This window comes from Poecilia formosa, unplaced genomic scaffold (assembly GCF_000485575.1).
Source record: "Poecilia formosa unplaced genomic scaffold, Poecilia_formosa-5.1.2 Scaffold114, whole genome shotgun sequence".
Lineage (NCBI taxonomy): Eukaryota > Metazoa > Chordata > Actinopteri > Cyprinodontiformes > Poeciliidae > Poecilia > Poecilia formosa.
The window spans coordinates 1,245,325-1,266,511 of NW_006800053.1; the positions used below are offsets into that span (position 1 = coordinate 1,245,325).

General features: G+C 38.3%; 1 protein-coding gene and 1 non-coding gene across 2 annotated transcripts in view; one reads left to right on the forward strand and one right to left on the reverse strand.

Moving 5' to 3' along the window:
- Positions 1-1,127: 1,127 nt before the first annotated feature.
- Positions 1,128-1,209, forward strand: trnas-aga (transfer RNA serine (anticodon AGA)). Its single transcript has one exon. It is a non-coding gene; the product is annotated as a tRNA-Ser (tRNA).
- A 5,282-nt stretch (positions 1,210-6,491) lies between these two features.
- The window catches only part of grb2b (growth factor receptor-bound protein 2b), a 34,137-nt gene continuing 19,441 nt past the window's right edge, over positions 6,492-21,187 (reverse strand). The window contains exons 3-6 of the mRNA XM_007560306.2: positions 18,752-18,849; positions 12,436-12,558; positions 11,866-12,034; positions 6,492-8,745 (exon numbers count right to left, since the gene is read on the reverse strand). Coding sequence (XP_007560368.1) covers positions 8,560-8,745; positions 11,866-12,034; positions 12,436-12,558; positions 18,752-18,849 — 576 coding nt within the window. The 3' untranslated portion in view covers positions 6,492-8,559. The remainder of the gene's footprint in view (positions 8,746-11,865; positions 12,035-12,435; positions 12,559-18,751; positions 18,850-21,187) is intronic.

A 21,187-nucleotide genomic window follows, 5' to 3' on the forward strand; every position in this document is an offset into this window, starting at 1 on the left:
ACACTGCACTGACGATCCAGAAAACAGATATTCTCCTCTTCATAAGGAGGACCATAGGTCTGGGGTAAGAAAAAAGGGCATTTTACATCTCTGCTGACCCCACACATCCTGGACACAAACAGTTTAGACTTTTACCATCAGGTCGGCACCACAAAGCGCCTTTTGTAAATACTAAAAAAGGACTACTTGGCAAATTCTGCTCTGTGCTCCTCAATCAATGAGACATTTTGGTCCTCCAGTTCACTGTCACTTCCACACCGATGTGTGCAGAAATATGTGTGCGTGGGTTTTTTTCTATCTCTCTCTCTCTCTGCAGGTGTGCATACTTCCAGCTGCACCTCCCAATCTCATCCGCTACAGTGAAACTTACCTCTGTGATCCCCACTAATGTTCTGCAAATGAAAGCATATTAGCCCATCACCTCTCCTCTATAGAGCACACGTTGGACCGCCTACACACTGCCTGCATCCATCTTCAAACCATTAAATAAACCAGATTCTAACCTCACTCTAGTGTCCATAATTGTTCTTGATCCAGCATCTCAATTTTTCTGTAAACCTAACAGTCACCGAATAGTTTCTTTTTTTCAGAACAAAGAAAGGAGGACTTTTGTGCATGAAAATCCCAATATGTAAACAGTTTCTGACATACTGTAAGTATCTTGGTGCCTTGGTAACAAGTGACCAGCGATCTAACAGAGAAGCAATCTGGCACCAACAATGATAATTGATCATATCCTCTATTTCCCAATTGTTGGGTATGAATAACAAGAATGTGTGTGAGAGAATAGATTATTGAAAAACAATACAGAGAGGCTTCGGAAATAAAATAATATGATAAAATGAAACCGCACAGTAACCTTAAATGTATTTACATGTTTTTCAATCTGGTATTTAACGCAATAATTTAGAACTGTCAAGAGGCTAACTGAATAAATTTTCTATCAGAAGTGGAACTTGGTTTGATAAAAGTTAAGATACGAACTGCTTATGTATAGCTTAAACTTATGCAACGCAACAGCTTTGTGCGATTACATCTTATTTGTTTATGGAACATAATACAAATATTGAATGTATCACTCAATTAACTATCGATTCAACAGGAACATGTACACCGTTCATTCATGTGTTGTCGTGGCCGAGTGGTTAAGGCGATGGACTAGAAATCCATTGGGGTCTCCCCGCGCAGGTTCGAATCCTGCCGACAACGAACATTTTCTTTTTGGTTTATGAAAGAAATTTTCATACTACTGTTATATTACGATTTAACATAATAAACATATTTTATTGCACGGGTTACTGTTTGCTGATTAATTTCCCTATACTAGACTAAAAAGAAGAAAATGAACCTCTTCAGTTGCGGAATGTGCTGTCCCTTTGTAACAAATACACGACGAAATAGCGCCTCCACTAGGAAGCACCTTCAAAATGCTTCACGTTTCGCTGTTGCATAAAACAGCCACGTTTGAGGGCCCTAACAAACCCTACAAAGTCCAAACAGAATCTAAGGAATTTCTAATTCATGTTCCGAAAATTCCTAACAAGTCCTAACAGCTTACGTCAGGATACGTAAGACGGTCATGTGACTCAACAGGAAACAGCAGCGCCAACAAAAATGGTTACCAATATGCTATTATGTGCTACTTCGGAAATCGGCAACAATTGGCTGGCACCGGCACCGATTATGCTCAATATCTGATCTTTGTGCAAAGTCAATAAAGACTCACCATTCATCAACACTGGTAGTTCTACAGTAAATGAAAAAATATCTTCTCTTAATGGAAAGCAATAAAATAGCAATAATATTATAAAAATAAATAATCCTAAAAATTTTAAATTGAAAAATGATATCCGTTATATCTTAAATATATCCAAACAGAAAGCAATCAACACTTATAAAAGTGTTTTTGCGTAATAATAAAAAATTGTAGTTATGCAGAAATGTCAGGAGGTGGCAGTAGTATACTAACACAAAATCACTGAACAGAGATGAAGAAACCTTCAGTGTATCTTGGATGAAGAAACTTTAATTTCAGAAATTATTATAGAAGTACTAAAATTTGTATGTGGCTAAAAAAAAAAAAAAAGAAGAAATTCCAGGAAGTGAACTGCATCCAATATCCAATTTTATTTGACTAAGTACTGTAAATGGCTTTTCCTTCCTGACTGTAAAGCTTATTTGGGATATTTAGCAGGCACAAAAACACTCCCTGACATGGCTACAATAAATCCAATGTTTGCAGTACACATGTAATTTGCATAAAGATTTATTTAATAAGATGAAGAACCACGCTGCAGTGTTTTGACTGGTTAAGCCGGAAAATGCGTGTCCTAAATGGAGCTTTTGTACTGAGTACAGCTGGCCTCATGTCAGTCCAAACACAGTCAGACATGTCGTGATGTAAGAGTCGCAGCTCATCACCTGTACCTGTGGGGCTGATGGGGAGTGGCGTGGAAAGTCTCAACCTTTGCGTGCCAGATAAATGCATGCACTCATGCAGCTCAAGCAAGTGATCTGATAACTTTAATGCGTATCAAACACCTCCACCTCTACAGACATGTCTATTGTTTGCATGGATTTGTGATTGCGGGATTTAAGTCCCCCCCCCCCCGTGGCTGGCACACTTGCAGTCTACCCATGTGTTGTTATTGACAGCAGTGTGGCAAGAAACAGACTGGAGAATGTTTAACCAAGCAAATGTTAACATCCTCTTGTGAGAATTTTTGTGTTTTTTCCATGCAAATTTTTTTTCTTTTTCAGTGTTCCATCATTTACGTTGGGTCATGACTCATAGCCATCCTCCTTTTTCCTGATGGTTAGGGATGGGAAAACCATTGCCAATCAGCTCCAAGAGGATCAGGGTGTGGTGACAGCTACAGTTGCACTTCTGGTTCAATGTGAGAGCAGTCATTGTTCTGCAGAAAATTTGTTCTTTGGTGGCATTACGATGACCCTTAAAGCTGATTTTTTTAAAAAAAAGTTATTTTAATCATAAGTCAACAAAGTTTATCTCTTTCAACATTGCTTACAAATGAAAATCAAGGGTGGCGTCCCTTTGTGTATAGATTCTTAGAGTCAATGCTTTGTGAAGCCAACTTTCACGACAAATCCTTTGGGGTATGTTTCTGAACCTCCCATGTCAAATCCTTTGCGGTCCAGAGCATTTCCCTTCTATTGGCCCACATCTAGCTTGAACCACCTCCCCTATCCTGTCAAAGTACCTCCACGGTATGATGTTGCCACCATGTTTCACAGTGGGAACACAGTGTGGTTGAGGTGTTTTGCATGTGGGTCAAACAGTTTCATCATGGTTTCATCTGACCAGGACTTCTTGTGACTTTCTTTCCACCTCTGTTCCATAAAAGTCAGATTTGTGGGAATTAACAGTTGTGTGGTTAACAAATCTTTCCACCTGAGCTGAGTATCTTTGCAGCTCTCTTGCAGACTTACCGTGGGTCCCTCTGCTGCTCGGATTAATTCCTGGATTTCTCTATCGATGGACTGCCACGATTGCAGTTGTGCTGCTTACAGATAATGAATTGAACAGTCTTCTTTGAAATATTTCAGGTTTGGGAAATAGTTTTTAATCCAGGAAGTTCAATCTCCTTTTCAAGTGACCGTGGCCATCACCTACCACAAGGGTTCCTTGGTATTGATGGTGGTATTTGTTCTCAAAGGCTCTCAAAGGCTACGGTCACAGAGACTTGAATTTGACTTTCTGACGTCAGTCTGGACAGCCCAACTTTGACCTTTTCACCTCCAAAAAATCTGATCCGTTCCACTTCCACACGTGGAACTAAATCGGATATGTATCAGTTTTCAAAGAGCGTGCAGTCTGAATGGTTATGTCACATTTAATCCGGCTTTTATGACACCCATCATAATTCTGGTCTAGAAGAAGTCTGATCCAGTAAATCAGGACATAAACAATGTCTGAAAATTACAATTATGAAAGACGTCTGTATCACTGAAGTGCATCACACTTCACACTCTTAGTTCCGAGTACACGACTAAACAGACTTGCCCACCAAAGGTGCAGTCAATGCTCCACAAAAGGTCATTTGATAATAGTTGTTCTTTTTATTAGCTTCCTTCTTGTTAGGATCTTGTGACAACACTGTCAGCTCTGAATAACTGTAAAATCAATCCACGTATGGTTGAATCCATCTCTACTTCTGTAAACGGTGCGCTGCTGTGTGACGTCTTACATTCCTCTTCTGGGCAATGCGGGTTGCAAACCATTCAAACAGCGTCCGATTGTGGTCGCATCATTCAGTAGTTTGAACAACCACTCAAAAAAAAAAAAGAAAAAAGAAGAATTGCGCTTTTGAGCTTTAAGACCTGCCGTATAAATGTACCCTCACAAACCTTCAAAGAATAGTGTAGCTTGTACTGATAGTGAATTAAAAAGCAAAGAAAGGGTTAATTTCTAGTTCAAGGTATGTAAAAATCCTACATGGAAACCACTGTGTGGTTTTGAAAAAGAAAAACAAAAAAAAAACAAAACTCGCATAACCATGGCACAAACGTGCACTGGTTCACATAGTGATAATAATCTTCTAAACTCGGAACTTGCAAATCCTCAAATCATCTTAACGTGTCACGACTGAATGGAGGGCAGGGGGTTTTAAAGCCTTGCCCTCCACTTCTACAGCAGGCACCATATGGCAGCGTCGTCAGACTTCAGAGGCAAACCCTCCTCCCCACCTTCCTCCTCCCCGGGGCAGAAATGCTACTTTAGCCTCAGACTTTAGTAAAGGCATCTTTGCGTTTTATCATTTCACACACACGCCGCGGGACAGAAATCGGCTTTCATCTCGATCGCACAGGCCGCGGTGTGAATGACTTCGTCCATTTGATTGTCAAAGAGATGAATAGATGCACTCGGGCAGCATGGCATTATTTCAGAGCCACAACGCATTGAATAATTCCAGTTGAGAGGCCCACAAAGAGCACAGCAGCACTGATGTAACAGAATCTGACCTCTTGAGCGCCGATTATGAAGAAAAAGGTGACGCATATGGAACATCAGACGGGTGGTTGGTGCATCTTGCAGGGTTGCAGCGACAAGCAGCATGTAGAGCAATGCAACCTTCTACTTAAAAAAAAAAAAAAAGAATTCAGCTTCCTCTTTTGATCTGCTGTTGAATCATCTCAGTCTCAGGATCAGGAGGCACAAGAAAAACCCTTATTGGTTGTAGCCTGATTCTTACACTAATTTTTAGGAATAGAGTGACGGGGTAAAAAAAAAAAGTACAAAAAAAAGTACAAGTTCTACCTCGACGTATGAAATTCTTTAGTGATGCATACTGTAATACCCGAAGTAAGACTAAGGCTTGTAAGTGCATCAACATCCTGCGCTGACTTTTAGGGAAACCCCTGGTTGTCAAAGCCTGCTGTGGTGTTGATCCTTCAGGGTTCAGTTTAAAAACAAGAACCTGATCTTTGCTAAGATCAGGTTTTATTTCCATTTTATTTCCAGCCAATGGAAATAAAATGTACTCAAAGATGAGCTTTTCTACCAGAGTTTCGCTAAAGTAGGGGAAATATCTGATACGTTTGGGCAGAGTTGTGTAAGCTAATGAGCTTCTATACAGTCGTAAACGGCATCATGAACGCTCAATGTTGGATGGTGTGGGAGGGCCTTAAAGAGACAGAGGCTAATTTGAAAGAGTCAGATGAGACTATATTGCAAAGTCAAAATTCTTTTAAGTTATGTTTTGGTACATATAATAAACAATTGAAGTTAGCAGTTACTTGATTGTGCTATAAAATGGTAATATGTATATATGGAAGGTGGAAAATACATAACTCCCTTCACAGAAGCGACTTCAATCACTACAGACTATACCAGGGGTGGGCAATCCTGGTCATCGAGGGCCAGTGTCCTGCAAGTCTTGGATGTCTCCCTGGTCCAACACACTTGAATCCAACAGCTGAATCACCTCCTAAGTGCAATCAGGTTCTCCAGAGTCCTGCTAATGACCTCATTATTTGACTCAGGTGTGTTGAAGTAGAGACGCATCTAAAAGTTGCAGGAGACCGGCCCTCCAGGCCTGGAGTTGCCCACCCCTGGACTATACTGGAAAGGAGTGGACTGCAGGCTAGCTAAGGCAGATGGTTAGCTTAATATCGGCACATACTGGGTGCCATTTTAAATGATATATAAGGAAAATTATGTATCATCTATTGGGGAAAAAAGAGCAGAAAATGAAAAGCAATAAAATTCTGAATCTTAACTATTTCAGAAATTGTTTATTCTTTTACTTCAGTGAAGTTGCTGCTTCCAAAACCAGAATACTTCATGCTATGGCTAAGGCGACATATTATTTACAACGTTAAAATTAATTTAGACTTTCTTTTAGACTAACAAAGTGTCTAAGGTTTTTGGTGGTTTTTGCTAAATGAGTAGTTATATGGAATTAATTTTTACTTTTAGCAACAGGAGAATTTTATTGGTAAAAAAAAAAGTAAATAAAAGACAACCTTTTTAATAATTGCATTTTATTAATTGAAAACAAAAAACGCAAATAAAAAAAAAAGCAAAAACAGTGTCATTATGCAAGACAAGGAGAAAGAGACAACAGTTCCTTGATGGTGAGGGCAAAGAAGGTGAAGGTGGGCTGATGTAGGAGGACAGGAGGCCGAGTTTGTTTTTTTTCTTTTCTTTTTTAAAATCAGATGGGACATCTTGGATTATTTACATTTATTATTAATACAGATCCAGAGCAGAGGTGGTGGTGGTGGTGGTGTTTTTAGGGTGGGGACAGGGGGCTCATAGTAGCAGATCAGAGACACAAACACCAGAGAGAAAGGCACTATCCAGAGAGAACGAGAAACAGAAACGAAAATAAGGTGAACACAAAACAGTAAATCAAAACGCACACTGGAACGGACAAAAAAAAAGAATGTTCGAAAAAAGAAAAAAGTGCTTGACCACACACCACATTAAAAACACAAAAACAAAAAAAATGTTTACATTATTTCAGCTGATCTCTCAACTTTTAGCATTAAAAAAAAAAAAAAAAAAAAAAAAATCTCAGTTTTCCAAAGTGTGAATCTGCCACCTGCAGGTCTCACGACGCGATTATCTGAACTCAGCCCCTTTCGTTGCTTTGCAGGAGAGTGTCTGCTAACGCATGCATTTAATGTGTCTGAATATGACCGTTAACCACCTGTACATATAGACCACTCTCTCAAACTCTCTATAAATGAATATTGACAACACTAACTACTTCAGCATGTCTTGTTTCCTTTTTTTTATTTATTTATTTTTTTGTTGAAATCCCTTGTGGTGGTTGTATGGTTCAGATTCTCCGACCGTGCTTCCCTCATATTTGTCTGTCGGTGCGGTCAGCTACATTCACTGCCCAAAGAAACAGAAAAAACCCCGGCGTGGCTCGCGATCGGTGTGTTAGCGTAGGTTGTGGCCGGCCTTTTTCCAGCGCTGCTGGCTCCCGCTGCCGGTCGCCGTTAGCTTCCTGACCAGACCAAACTCCTTCAGAGGACTAAACTTTACTGTACTTGCATGACAAAGCCAAGAAATTTTCTGAAAGCCTAAGAAAAACGTCGTGTGGCGCTATCCGAGCGACCTCGGATAAGTTAAAGAAAAGGGAAGAAAAAAAAAAAAAAAGGGAAATCAATGTCGACAATTATCACATTCTAGAGCTACTAAGGTCTTATCTAAGCTAACGAGAAGGTTGAACATAATTTACAAATGGAAAAAAAAAATTGTGGAGGTAAAACAGACAAACATACAAATATATAATATATATTCTTAAAAAATGGATTCTTTCTCTATACGTGATTCATTTATAAAGCCGACAGACGCACAACGCTCACATGCCGACGGTCTAGAACGTGGAAACTAGCTGCGATGTCGTAGATGGCTTCGCTTCTCTCTTTTTTTTTTGTACATTATTTAAAACAGTTTTTTTTTTAGTCTTTTCTCCATTTTTCTTCAAAACGACTTACGATTTTTAATTGGTAGATTCCTTGATGTGATCTTTAAAAAAACCAAAAAACAAAACAACATGCGGCAAAGAAGTAAGGAGAAAAGGAAACAGGCAGAATGTTAAGAAGTTGAGAAGACAGAAGCAGCTGTGGGAGCGGTTCAATCATTTGGTTATCTTCACGGTTGGTGCACTACGCTTTAGTTAAGTTTTTTTTTTGTTTGTTTTGTTTTCTCTCTTCCCCCTCCCTCCTGCTTTTTGATTTCCCTCAGACAGTTCGGTCCTCGCCGAGGCGTTCAGCAGGGAGGCAAACTTCTCGGCGCGGATAGAGGTCGATTCCGCTCTGCTGCTGCCCACGTAGCTACGCCTACGGAAGCTCTACTCCTGTTTTCTCTCTCTCTCTTTTTTTTTTCTCCAGTTTTTTTGCCTTCTTCGTGTTCATTTTTTTTTTTATGGTCACCATGGGATGGCCCGGGCAGGGGGAGGGGGAGAAGGCAGGGGGTTGGTTGCAGGTTGGATGGCGGGGTGGATGAGGTCAAGAACAATGATAATGATGGTGGTGATGGTTGCTGTTGTGTTGGTCTGACATTTCTTTTTTTTTTCTTTTTTACATGTTCCGATTGACAGGCGTGACGTAGTTGCGGGGGAACATGCCCGTCTGGCCGTGGCAGCCTCCTTTCCACCAGTTGGGGTCGGAGTTGTCCAGGACTTGGATGAAGTCGCCCCGTCTGAAGCCCAGCTCGCCTTCCTCCTGCGGGTCAAAGTCGAAGAGCGCTTGCACGTATGTAGGGTGCTGAAGAGGAAGGAGAGAGACGTTAAATGAAAATGGAAAAATAACGTGAGAAACATGATGGTGGTTCTGTAGTGACGGTTTGAATGTGTAGCAAGTCAAAAACTAGAGAGTACACTTAGACAAGTTTCACCAGGGATGCACCGATCCACTTTTTTCCCCCCCACTTCCGATACAAGGTTAGGTATAAAAATAAAAAAAATTCTGAATTGACAAAAAAATATATGTTTGTTTTTTTAAAAACACAGACATAACTGTACTGAAGCACAGATTTATTTAATAACTCTGCACCAGTACAGCACATTCAAATACACCAGTAGCCACAAAATGCTAGCAGCAAACAACTTATATGGACAAACTTTTATAAGTTTGATCAAACATGTAAAAACAACTTTCACTTTGTTTAGTGCAATTATGAGTAGAACAGCCAATGTAAAATTAATAATAAAGTGAAACTGACAAAAACCACAAGTCAATTACCTTGGTGAAATATATAAAACCAAATCCTTTTTCAAATGGTTCAGAAAGAGTATTTAGGAATTCTAAATATAATGTAGAATAATAAAGCATGACGTTGTTCAGAGCATGAAGCATAGAATTAGACTAAACAGATCTGTCTTTATGGATCGGGCACATCGTCAACCAATCTACAATGTTTGTCCAATATTGGCAACAAAACAGATTAATATTGGATCAGTGCAACTCTAATTTTGATGTCAAACAAGATAATTTCAAGACTTCTTTCACATTTAATGTGAAATCTATAATATGCAACTGAACCGAATAAAACAAATCTGAAACAAAGAACATGAAATGGGCTGCAGTCACCCTCGGTTTAAAAAAAACAAAACAAAAAAACCTCTATACTTTTGTTTAAAAAGAAAAAAAAAAAAGGTGTGATTTTGTCATCCTACTCACAATATACGTGTGTGTGTTAGTTGTTAATATACACACACACGAACTCAGTCTTTCCTTTTGTCTCACCTGCAGCATCATTTCATTTCTGAGTGGTTTGAGTTGCTTCCTCTCTGTCTTCCCCTGCCGCTGGCCCTCAAACTTGCAGCCTGCAACCTAACCGCCACTAAATTTCCAGGGGTGTTTTCTGCCCCCCACCTTTTTTTAAAGCAGGTCACCCTCAAACTACGGAGGAGGAGTTCAAACTGTGAAAGAGATTTAGGCGGAACGCAAAAAATCCCTCGCTGCTTCGAAATATGATTGGTCGGAGAATCTGCACCGTCTTTGAAATCTGATGCAAAACAATTTGTCATTTTTTTCTAAAGCAACTGTTTTGGAAGAAATAAAAAAGAGATACTCCAGGATCTTCACCAAATTTAAATATATTCTCAGTGTATGAAGATTTATATAGAGCATGTGCATGTAAGTTGTTTGCTGCTAGCATTTTGTGGCTTGTGGTCTGTGCAGTACGTGACTGATGTTTCTTTCTCAAGGATGAATCTATACGCAATACACAGAAGATACATTTTTATATTTATATACGAGGCTCAGGCCTTTATCAATAAGTACACTTTAAATAAATCATTAAAGAAACGTAAAACCATACACGCCACAAAAAAAGACATTAAACCAGTAAAAGTATTTGCACTTTTTTCACTGCCTCAACCACAAATTCAATGTGTTTTTTTTATTGGCCGTTTGTGTTACTGACCCACAGGAAGTCTAATTGTGAAATGGAGGGAAAAATATGTTGTTTGAAAATGTTTTAAATAACAACCCGGAGTGTGGGAAGGCATTTGAATTTAATGATCTAGTTTGACTGCGAGGATGAACAAGAAGAAAACTGTTGCTTAAAGAACATCATACGAAGTCTGGCTTTGTGTGATGTGAGGACCGTAACAAAAATGAGGATAAATGAAAAATGGACGTCGACAGACGAGACCGGAACTGAACTTTCAGCTGAGAAACATTTGGCATGAGGAAGACGTTCCCACCTTTACGTTGGCGCTGTGGGGAGACTTAATGGAGCTAAACACAGGAGGAGCATGGGAAGAAAAACAAGAACAGGCTGCACAAAACTTGAGTCTGGGGCAAAGTTCGACACTAAACAACGAGCCAGTCAGAATAACCACAAACGGTTTCACATGTAGGTGTTAAAATGATGCAGATAAAGTCCAGTTTTAAGCTCCACACTTTTCAGATTTAAAATATGTATAGAATATTCAAAGCCCCTGTATCGTTTTCCTTCTGGAGATGCACCGATACGATATTAATATCTTTATCAGTCCAGATATTGAAAAAAATATCTAGGTGGTATATTGTGACATTTGTGCCTGATCCGTGAGGGCAGATCTAGTCAGTGTAATTCTATGCTTTATGCTCTGAGCGACATCATACTTTATCATTTACTTTACATTATATTTAGAATTTCTTTCTGACTAATTTCAAAGGTTTGCTGTAGTTTATTTTTGCAAGTTTGACCAAAGGTAGTCAACTTATTGTTTCTGCCAGTGTCACTTTATTATTCATTTTACATTGGCTGTTCTACTCCTGATTGCACTGACTAAACAAAGTAAAGTTGTTGGTTTTACATGTTTGACCAAGCTTGTGAAGCAGCTGGTGTATTTAAATGTGCTGTGCTGGCGCAGAATTATTAAATAAATTTGGAATTCAGTACCTTTATGTTTGAGTTTAAAAAATAAAACGTTCTCAGTCAGTTCAGAAACGTTTTGCTGTATCGGATCGTATCGGCCGATACTAAACATCAAATATCGGTATCAGAAGGGAGAAAAAGTGGAGTGGTGCATCTGTACTTCCTTCCATATCACAATTCAGCCCTGTATGTTTGGTCCATCCAATAAAAATAATTTAAAAAAATAAATAAAAAATACAATTATAAAACACACTGGGAAAAAAAAGTTATAAATTTAAGGTTACAAATACTTCTGCAAAGCAAATAAATTATACCAAGTTAATTAAATGTCTAAATGTCAATGTAATCTGACTTAGTGGTTAAATGAGGAATGCTCTGCAAACCTTTTAACCACTGTTAAAAGGTTAAAAAACAAAAAAAAAACAAAAAACCTAATGTTTAGTTTCCGTCACTATACAAGAACGGTTTGACACTGTTAACACGGTGTCAAACCGTCACAGGGTGTCATTTCGTACCTGGGTGATCTGCTCTATGTCTCGCAGGAAGATTTGTTGATTGCGGGAGACTGAAGTCGTGCGGTGGTAATCCACCAGCTCGTTGAGCGAGTTGAACTTCACCACCCAGAGGAAGTACTTCCCAGCCCCGTCACGAAGGACCTTGAAATGCTGGACATCATTACCAAACCTGGAAAAAGATAAAGGGTGTAAAATTATAAACGGTGAAAAAAAAAAAAAAAGGAAATAAAGAAAGAAGCAAAAACCAATTATCCCACAGTGGTGTTTAGATGCACTGCATGCTACAGAGTAATTTTTGTTTTTAATCATCTGCCTGGATGGTTCGAAAAAGCGTCTGGAAAGTAATTACAGGTCTTAAGTCTGGCACTCAAAACAAATCGAAGAAACATCGGTGACATCATGGCGGCACCGCCAGGTTAAGGAAATGACTCAGCCACGCCAAATAAAGTTCTTAGACCCAACATATAAAGTGCTAGAAGCAGGAAATAAAAGCCGAGTTCGGAGGAAACTGAACCCTGACTCATATCTGCCATGTGTGTGACATCTGACATTTGACTTTGCTCTACTCACTTCACCGACAGGGAGAAGTCTCCTGGCGCACTCTCGCTCTCTCGGATGAGAAAAGCCCCGTCGTGCCTCTGTTTGTTTAGCATCTCCTCTGCTTTGGCGCGGGGAATCTTCCCGAAGAACCACCTGCAGAAGAAAATGCCAAAAAAAAAAAAAAAAAAAGAGAAAAAGAAAAGAAAAAGGTGCAAATATTATTATTTTACTGTCATCGAAAGCCACTTCCATCACTGTACTGTAGAAATTTGACTGCATACAAACAAATAGATTTAGCTTCAGGCTGACCATTTTTGGAGATAAAAAATGTAAGAAAATCCTGCTGGTCAACAGGTAGGAAGCCATAAACCCAAGATTTAAATACTGCAGAAAAAAATGGGAGGAGCTGACGTTCAAACAGGAAACGAGTCCATTTGCTTCACATTGGTTCGGTTTCGTGTCAAAGCTCGGGTATTTAGCTGCGTTTCACTCCTTTACGGAGCCACACCTGCCAATAATTTACTTCTTTAGCGTAGAACAAGCTTCTGCATTTTATTTTTCCCCCCTCAGAGAATGTGTCTGCCATCTCCTCAAACTCCAAGTCATGCTGAGTAGGAGGGACTGCTGAAATTTAAGCCTGCACCGATCGCACTTTTCTGACCAACCACCAATTTTCAAAAAGCCTGACCTGCCGATTCCGATTCTGGACGATACCGATTTGTTTCTGTCTGAAAAGTTGCTAAATATAGCAACACAGTTGCTAAGTTGTCAACAGTGAGGTGACTATTGTTAACCACGGATGGGCCTGAGTCATTTCTCACAAACAAGCCTGTGGCTGATTTCTTTACACCTTTTCAAAAGCAGATAAGATCAGTGGATACAATTAATTTGACAGTTAACTATTACTGCTATAATTGATTAATCAAGATTAATTCAATTAAGTTGATTCAATTAAATGTCTACCATTTCTACATGCTCTTTCACACATTAGTGACTTGATGCAGGTGGAGAAAAACTTTTCACTGGCAAACTGGCATGATAAACTGAATTTAACGTTTTATAACTAGTATTGGTTTGGAATCTATGTATGACTATGAATCTGGGTTACAACATTTTAGGGAAGCAGCTTGAGGAGACATTTGTGATGAATTGAAACAGAATTCAACTGAACTGATGTCACCACCATGTTGTAACATGTATGCAATCAAACTAGAGGAAAAAAAACCCCCAAATGAATCATGATTCATCGATTATAGAAACAATTGTCAATAATAATCAATTAAACATTACATGGAGAAAAAAAAAAGACTCCAAAAACGGCAATTTGCTGAAAGAACAGTCAAAATAGATACATTTTGCACTTAAGACGAAAAACCTTCTTTGTCTAGAAATGTGTTCCTCAGAACTTAACTGGCATTTTTTAGCTTCACCTGGTTCAAATTATAAGTCTATTATGTACATTTTGCTACCCATTAAAAAAAATAAAGAATTTTTTTTTTTTTTTTTTTTTGCTGCAGGTGCATCCGTTGCTACAAATGATCAAACAATCAAACACGCATCAAAAGCAATACCATGTTGTTGTATTTCAGGCAATAAAATGTTCATTTTCTCATTTTTTAAGAAAGTCCTTATTTGCATCTTTTAATGCATTTCTAATATTGTACAATAAAAGCTTATGTGGTTAAATGAAAAACCTACAAAATGTTCAATTAAAAAATAAATCCGGTTAATCGAATAATCGTCAGAATAATTGATTACTAATTAATCGTTAGCTGCAGCCTTAAATCAAATGATAAGAATCAGTGATTTCCTCCCATTGGAAACATGTGCATGTCTGTCTGAGGCATAGCTGGAAAAGCTACAGCATTAACCAGCCCAGCACCGACTGTTCTAATGAAGCTGTCCTTCAACACACCCACAGCCAGACTAGTTATGTAACGATAATGGCAAAGTGAGTTTTATGGCTTCGCAGATTTAAAAACAGAACAACCTGTATGCTTCAAGGTCTGCAATGAGCTGAGCAACATAATTATTTCTGCTTAAATCAGGTTTAAGCCATTAAAAGTGGTGTGAACTGAATTGATCCGCTCTGAGATTTGTGACCAAGACAAATCATGTTAAGTCTGTACACTTGTGTAAATAACCAGACGTCATCTAAAAGCTGGGATCCTGGCTCCCTCAAACGTCGCTGGGAATCAGTGATGAACTGGCCAACTCTTAATCCACTTTGCATCTCAACTTGGCAGGACAGAAAGTCTGCACATACTCCCTTTCCCTGTTAGATCGGCCCTGATAGAGCAATTAATGCACCCGAAATTAAAAAAAGGAAAAAAAAAAAGAAAAGAAAAGACGTTTAAAACCAGAACTACAATCGGCAACATGCTACTGTTATGGTTACACACACACACACACAAGTTTTCACGAGTCACAAAACGCAATCATTGTTCAGCAGGGTCAAAGATCTGTCTACAGACAGGCATGACTGATTGGGTGGTGAATCACACCATTGTGCTCTGTTACACAGCAAAGCAGTGTAGGCATGTCTATAGATCCGTGTGGAAGCCTGGTACACTTGGAACAGATTGTTAATACGACTGGAAAACTCCACAAGACAAACTGAGGGTTAAAAACAAACAAACAAACAAAAAAAAACAACAACAAAAGACATCAGGCCAGGTCATGAGCACAACTACCAGAGCCAGAGGTTCAAAAGGTGTCACTTCAAAGAATAATTATCTAACAAAATGGTCTAGTGAAAGTTCACGTCTTTATGCAGCTGATGTTTACAGGTAGTGGAGCAGATAATTTAATATTTCACATGTGGATACAAGAGCATATGTTGGCACAGCTGTTGCAAGGGGTTTGCTATTAGAAAAAACAAAACATAAAAAAACATGATCACAGGAAAATTTGTTTTAGTGTTAAAACAAATACATAATTGGAACCCCTTTGTCCTCTAAGAAATAAAAGAAAAAGAAAAAAGAAGTGACTTATTGATAATTTTTTGATCTTGAAACATTTTTTTGTTGAACAAGTTTTCAAAATGGGCATCTCCAATGATTAATGCATATTCATATTATGAACCATAAAAACTGTGAATATTTTCCAGATTTTTCAAAATGGCGGACATTCCTCACCATCCAAATGGACAAAGAAAGACAAAAAAAAATAATGATGAAGCAAAACTTAAAAATTGGGCAAAGTTGGTGCAGATGCACAGTAAAAGAAATGCAGCTGTAAATGTAGCAAAAAGTTATGCCATAGATTTCAGATTTCACCATGTACCCTCACCCTTCTTCGTATCAAAGTTTCTGATCAGAAGTAGAGAGCTCAAGAAATATACTTGGCATTTATCTAAATGCCAGATAAAAGCTCTGAAGATGATTGGAGCGGAGCTGCTCCTCCCTTTCCTGTTTCAAAACTCTATCGCACTGGTACATCTCATTTCTCATATTTAAAGGGCTGCTGTGTGGCTGAGCTGGTAGAGGAAGCGCACCATAAGCAGAGGTTGTACTCCTCAACATCAACGCAGTTGTCCTGGGTTCGGTTCACGGTCTAAGGCCATTTGCCGCACGTCTTCTCCCATTTCCAACCTACTTCCTGTCAAATTCCTGTTAAATGAAGACATCTTCTAGGAGTGGAGGGGGAAATATCTTGATTCCGTTAAAATGAAAACTGGAGATGTTGGTATTAATTTAGTGCAGTGTGCAACAGCAAAGGGAAAATAACACAGAAAAACCCATGAACAAGTCAAAACCACTTATTCTTGTTTCCTCAAAGTTTTTGCTGACTACGCTACACAGAGACCTGTTTTCATAGCAAGTGACTGACAACTAGGGCTGAAACGATTCCTCGAATGATTCGAGTACCTCGATTACTAAAATATTCGTTTACAACAGCCCTACTGACAACAGCTCCACTGTTTATCATGAGAACATTCAGTCTGCTACAGTATTATGTTTTCTGGTTTGATGTTTATTCTGCGATTAATAAGTGACTGAATACAGAGGAGGTCGATTAGCTAATTTAAACACTTGTGCTGCTGATGGATTTTCAGAGTTGGTGAAGGCCACCTTTATTTTTCTTCTTTCTGAACCAAACCACACAAAATCCTGCAGCACATCTGCATGTTAAGGTTGTCAAAGTCAAGCTAGCATAACTGATCTTGTAACATGTCTGTAGGCTGGAATCTACAGGATGTCAGCCATTACTTTTATTAACATAAAGGTAAAATCATAAGGTAAAGGTAAAATTGGCTAAAAATCCGGGGCAATACAATATGTTAATTAGAGTGCTAAATAACCAAGCTCTGCTACTTAGCTAGGTAATATTAGCAAAGCAAGATGTGATGTCTTGTGGAAAAAGCAAAATCAACTTATCCAGTGTTTCAATGTAAAATCTTAACACAACCTACCATTTAATCTAAAAAAATGACTAATTTGATCTGACAACTTCAGTCTGAAGTGGCTTTTAAATATTTTCTTAAGTCTTTTTTAACTGCTAACACCATTATTGGCCGTGTTCAATAAAATAAATAAATAAATAAAAAATATTGACATTACATCTGTGACAAGATTTATTACATTTTTATTGTTAAAATATTTTGATAATGATATTTTTACCCAAAGTAATAAAACAATTAATCTCCCTTATCGGCTCTTGTCTAGCTGTAACGTTCGAGTTCATGTTAAATTATTAATACACAATTCAACCAGAAATGTTTATCAAAAACCAAACAATACATCTACAGAAAGCAACCATATCCAATTTTGTTGCGATAAATCTCAGGCTACATATAAACAAATGAACCAAGGCTCTTCTTACTGTAAAATACAAGGGGTGGCGGTAAAAGCATTTTACTGCCAAGACAACAACTGGCCACCAGCACCGACGAACAGAGAGAAATAAGAGAGTAAAGGAGGACACGCCCAGCAGAGTGAGAGCCATCCTTCTACAAAGTTACTTCTGACGGCACCACAGCAACGATGCAGTGAGGTCAATATTCAATTAAGTGTAAGAGGCTCTGAGCACATTATTAAACAGAGAGGTAATCTGGCACTCAATGTGGGTCCAGAGGGAAACGTGTCCAAGAATCCTGCCAAGATTTATCTGAAGAGGCTGCAGGCAAACCATACCTCACATGCAACTGGTTCTTAGTCCGAAACGTAAAGCTTTTATCAACAGATGTGTGTTTTTGATGATTTGATGCGACAGCAAATGCTACCAATTTCTTGCATTCGGAAGTTGCCATGTAAAATGCTCAAAAGCTATCAGGGACCTCTGGTTGGCTCCTTAAAGCACGTCTTGTAGAATTTTCAGCTTCGGATGCCAATATTTAATAGAAATTCACACATCAAGCCATCTTCATCTATTATTATTCTCAAAGCAACAATCAGTCACCGTCACTAATCAAGCATTTTGAAAACTCTCCATATAAAAAAAAAGAAAAGCAAGATGCAGCATCATGGTGACAATTAAAAAAAAATAAAAGCATAATCAAACTATCTGAAAAAAGTACAACATTCACAATCAGAGATGCTACCTTCATAGACGCAGAAATAAAAGTAACTATCGATCTTTTTAAGAGACTCATGCAAGAGAAAAAAAACAAAAACAAACTAGGCCCACTGTGTCATCAAAATTGCAAAGCTCTGATTTGGCTGTTCTTTTAATATTTTGAGAATTATTACTATTAAAAAAATTAATGGAGAAACGGGTTGGTTCAAGAGGCTTGTTAATGCCGTCAACAAGGAGTGAGTAAACTGGCTGCTATGGCAAACATTTTATTCAAATCTATGTTGTTTTTTTTTTTTACCTGTTCCACTTCAACTCAGATTGATAAATATTGATTTCTCAATGTTAAATCTACATGAATGCTGTGTCCAACGTGTAAAACCAGTTCTTAAAAGGCTCTGCTCAGCATCAGAGGACACACACCGAGTAGTCAGATTAGCATTTTTCCAAAACAGAGCTCATTATTTGCCAATACTTTTGCTAAGCTAACATACCATTTTAAAAAGTGAGCAGCCACACTGCACCATAAGCTTTATCAGAGTGATTAGAAGACACTTTTACTGCTGGACTTTTCACATTTGTCTGTGGCTGGAAGGAGTTTCAAAGTCTGATTCACCGTTAGCCACCGCATTGTATGGCTGAAAACAACGATTAAAAATGCATTTTAAAATATTAACACCACAAATCACGGTGAAAATATTGATGTGTTCCTTTTATATAATGTCACCCAGATCTACAATCAACCAAATGCAGCAGGGTTCTTTCTGATAAACGCTTTAAAAGGGAAAATTAATGACACTTCTTACACACAACAGCTACATTTAATACTTACGGATGGGCTTTCATCTCTATGTAATTCTTGGGAATGAATCCATCTTTCCCATTTAGTTCTGCCTTATACCAGTTCTGGTCGCACTCTTCATTTAACACCTGAAAGCACAGAAAGGGGGAAAACAAAACAAAAAAACAAGTCAGTCAAACTCTTGTCTAAGCAAAAAAAAAATTAGATACAGAAATTTTTGTCTTCACCTGGATAAACAGAAGGCTAGACATGACAATATGGCAACTGAATTGAACTGATGAAAGGAGGAAGTGGAGAAATTTGTTTCAAAAAACGGACTTTTGAGGAAAAGCTACTCGAGTTTTTTTTTTTTTTTTTAAAGCAGAGTCTGTCAAACTGTCCAGGGAGAAACACTGGAAGCTATCCTTTTACAATGCAAAACAGAAAAAGAAATGTTTTATTCATTTGATGCAACCTCCACGAACCATGTTATGTCGCTTCAGTTTACAGAGCCAAGTTTGCATTTAACATTTTCTCCTTCCCTTTGCTCCATTTTCCATCTCGGCTACTAAAGCCTTCCAAACACACACACAAAAAGAAGAAAAATAATAATAATAAAAAAAATTTAAAAAAACAGCAGAAGGAACCGAGGTGCCAGACGAGGCTTCGAGAAATACGGCTGTGAGATGGACAAATGTAGCATGTAGGAATCCAGATATCTTCAGGGACGACAGACGGCCCTAAAATCACATGCAAGTTTAAACGACATGTTTAACTGATGTCTGTCTGCTCCTGTTACCTCATTGAGAGATTTTGATGGATTAGCTTGGCTTTCCTGAATTTTCCACTACACTAAATAAAAATCCAAAAGAAAAAAACCCTGGCTTTTTACACATTTTCATGTCTTAATTCTATACTTTCCCACTTAAAGTAGAAGAGGTTCAATAAAAGTTGGCATAAACAGACAAATGTATTGAAAAATGGGATACAATTTTTAGGGAATAAAGTAGGGTTGCATGATATATCAGTGACATCGGCATCGGCCGGTAGCCATTTTTTTTTAAAATAAAAAATGCAATTAAAATTGTATGCGAAGTAAGTTTCTTCATGCGATAAGACGTGAAAAAATAAAATAAAATCACTGCACAATCGTCTTCATACCACTTCCTGTCATGTTCGTCTTTTCCGCCGGCAGTAACATCCGGTTGTTGATCACGTGACTCGTGTGATGCAGAGACGGTATGACAGTTTTGTGAAATACACTTTCGATACAGCAAACAAACCAAAAGTGCTAAAGTTTATACTAAAGGAAGACTTATTTTTTAAATTCACACATTTCCATTAAGCAAATTTATTTTCATATTCCCAATTTGGGCAATTTAAGGTAAATGGAACGCACACACAATCCTTTGCTGCTGGTGATGCAGCAAAGGATTGTGGGGAGTTTAACTGGAGCATAGAAGCAGTGGTGAAGTCAGAACTGTTTTTTTCTTTTTTTTTTGCCCCAAAGTGTCAAAAGGGTAGTGAAAGTTATACAGTAAAGGTAATTACTGGCCATAAAAGCAATATTTATATTGGATATCAATATCAGTCCAAATTTTCATATCGGTGCATCCCTAAAATAAAGAGAACTGTATTCAGTTTTTTTTTCTTCAATTCTTATCCAGAACTTAAATTCCTTTTTTTCTCTCCCAAAACTGACTATGAACCCTGAGGAGGAATGCATTTTTTTTGTCCTAATTAGACTCACTGCTTATCGTGTTAAGAGACAGAGTGTGAGGTCTGGGATTTTTCTAAATAAAGCCAATGCATTGTTTTGATAACAGCAGAAGTGTAACAGGGTGAACAAGAAAGATAAAATAAAAAGAAACATTATATTAAAGGGGAAAAAAATCTGCCATTTTCTCATTCTATTGCCTCTTAAATGCATAATCTACGGTTTGCCAATCCCAGCTGTTGGATTGGTTAATGTGCCGTCGAGTGACTGTGGTCTATTTGCTCCTTTGACCCCTCAGAATGCCAGCTGTCCCTGGTCTTCCCCCAGCTGCTAATTCTGCATAAGACCAGCATTACAGGATGAGGGAGTGGCCCTGGACCAGAACCAAAGATCAGCCATAAGCAGAAGTGGGTCAAAGTACATGTGTCCGTATTTACACGCGAGACAGTGACTTTACTGGCAGTGGTGGGGGGGGGGCTATTTAGAATGTAAAGAGAGGTACCAGATAGGATAGGGGCAGGTACTTTGGTCCAGTCTGAGCCAAACAGACATTTTCACATGCAAGTAAAAGAAAGCTAAAAAACAAAAAGTCGCAGAGAAATAAATCACAAACAACATATGTAAGAGTTACTAGGTCGCACTAACCCTACTCTTCGGTGTGGAAGTTATTATTGCCTGAAGACTCAAAGTTAGTTCCAATGACGTGTTTAAGCATGAAAATTAAACTGAAGTGTAAGAAACTATTTTACAAAACAAGCATCTCATCTAAC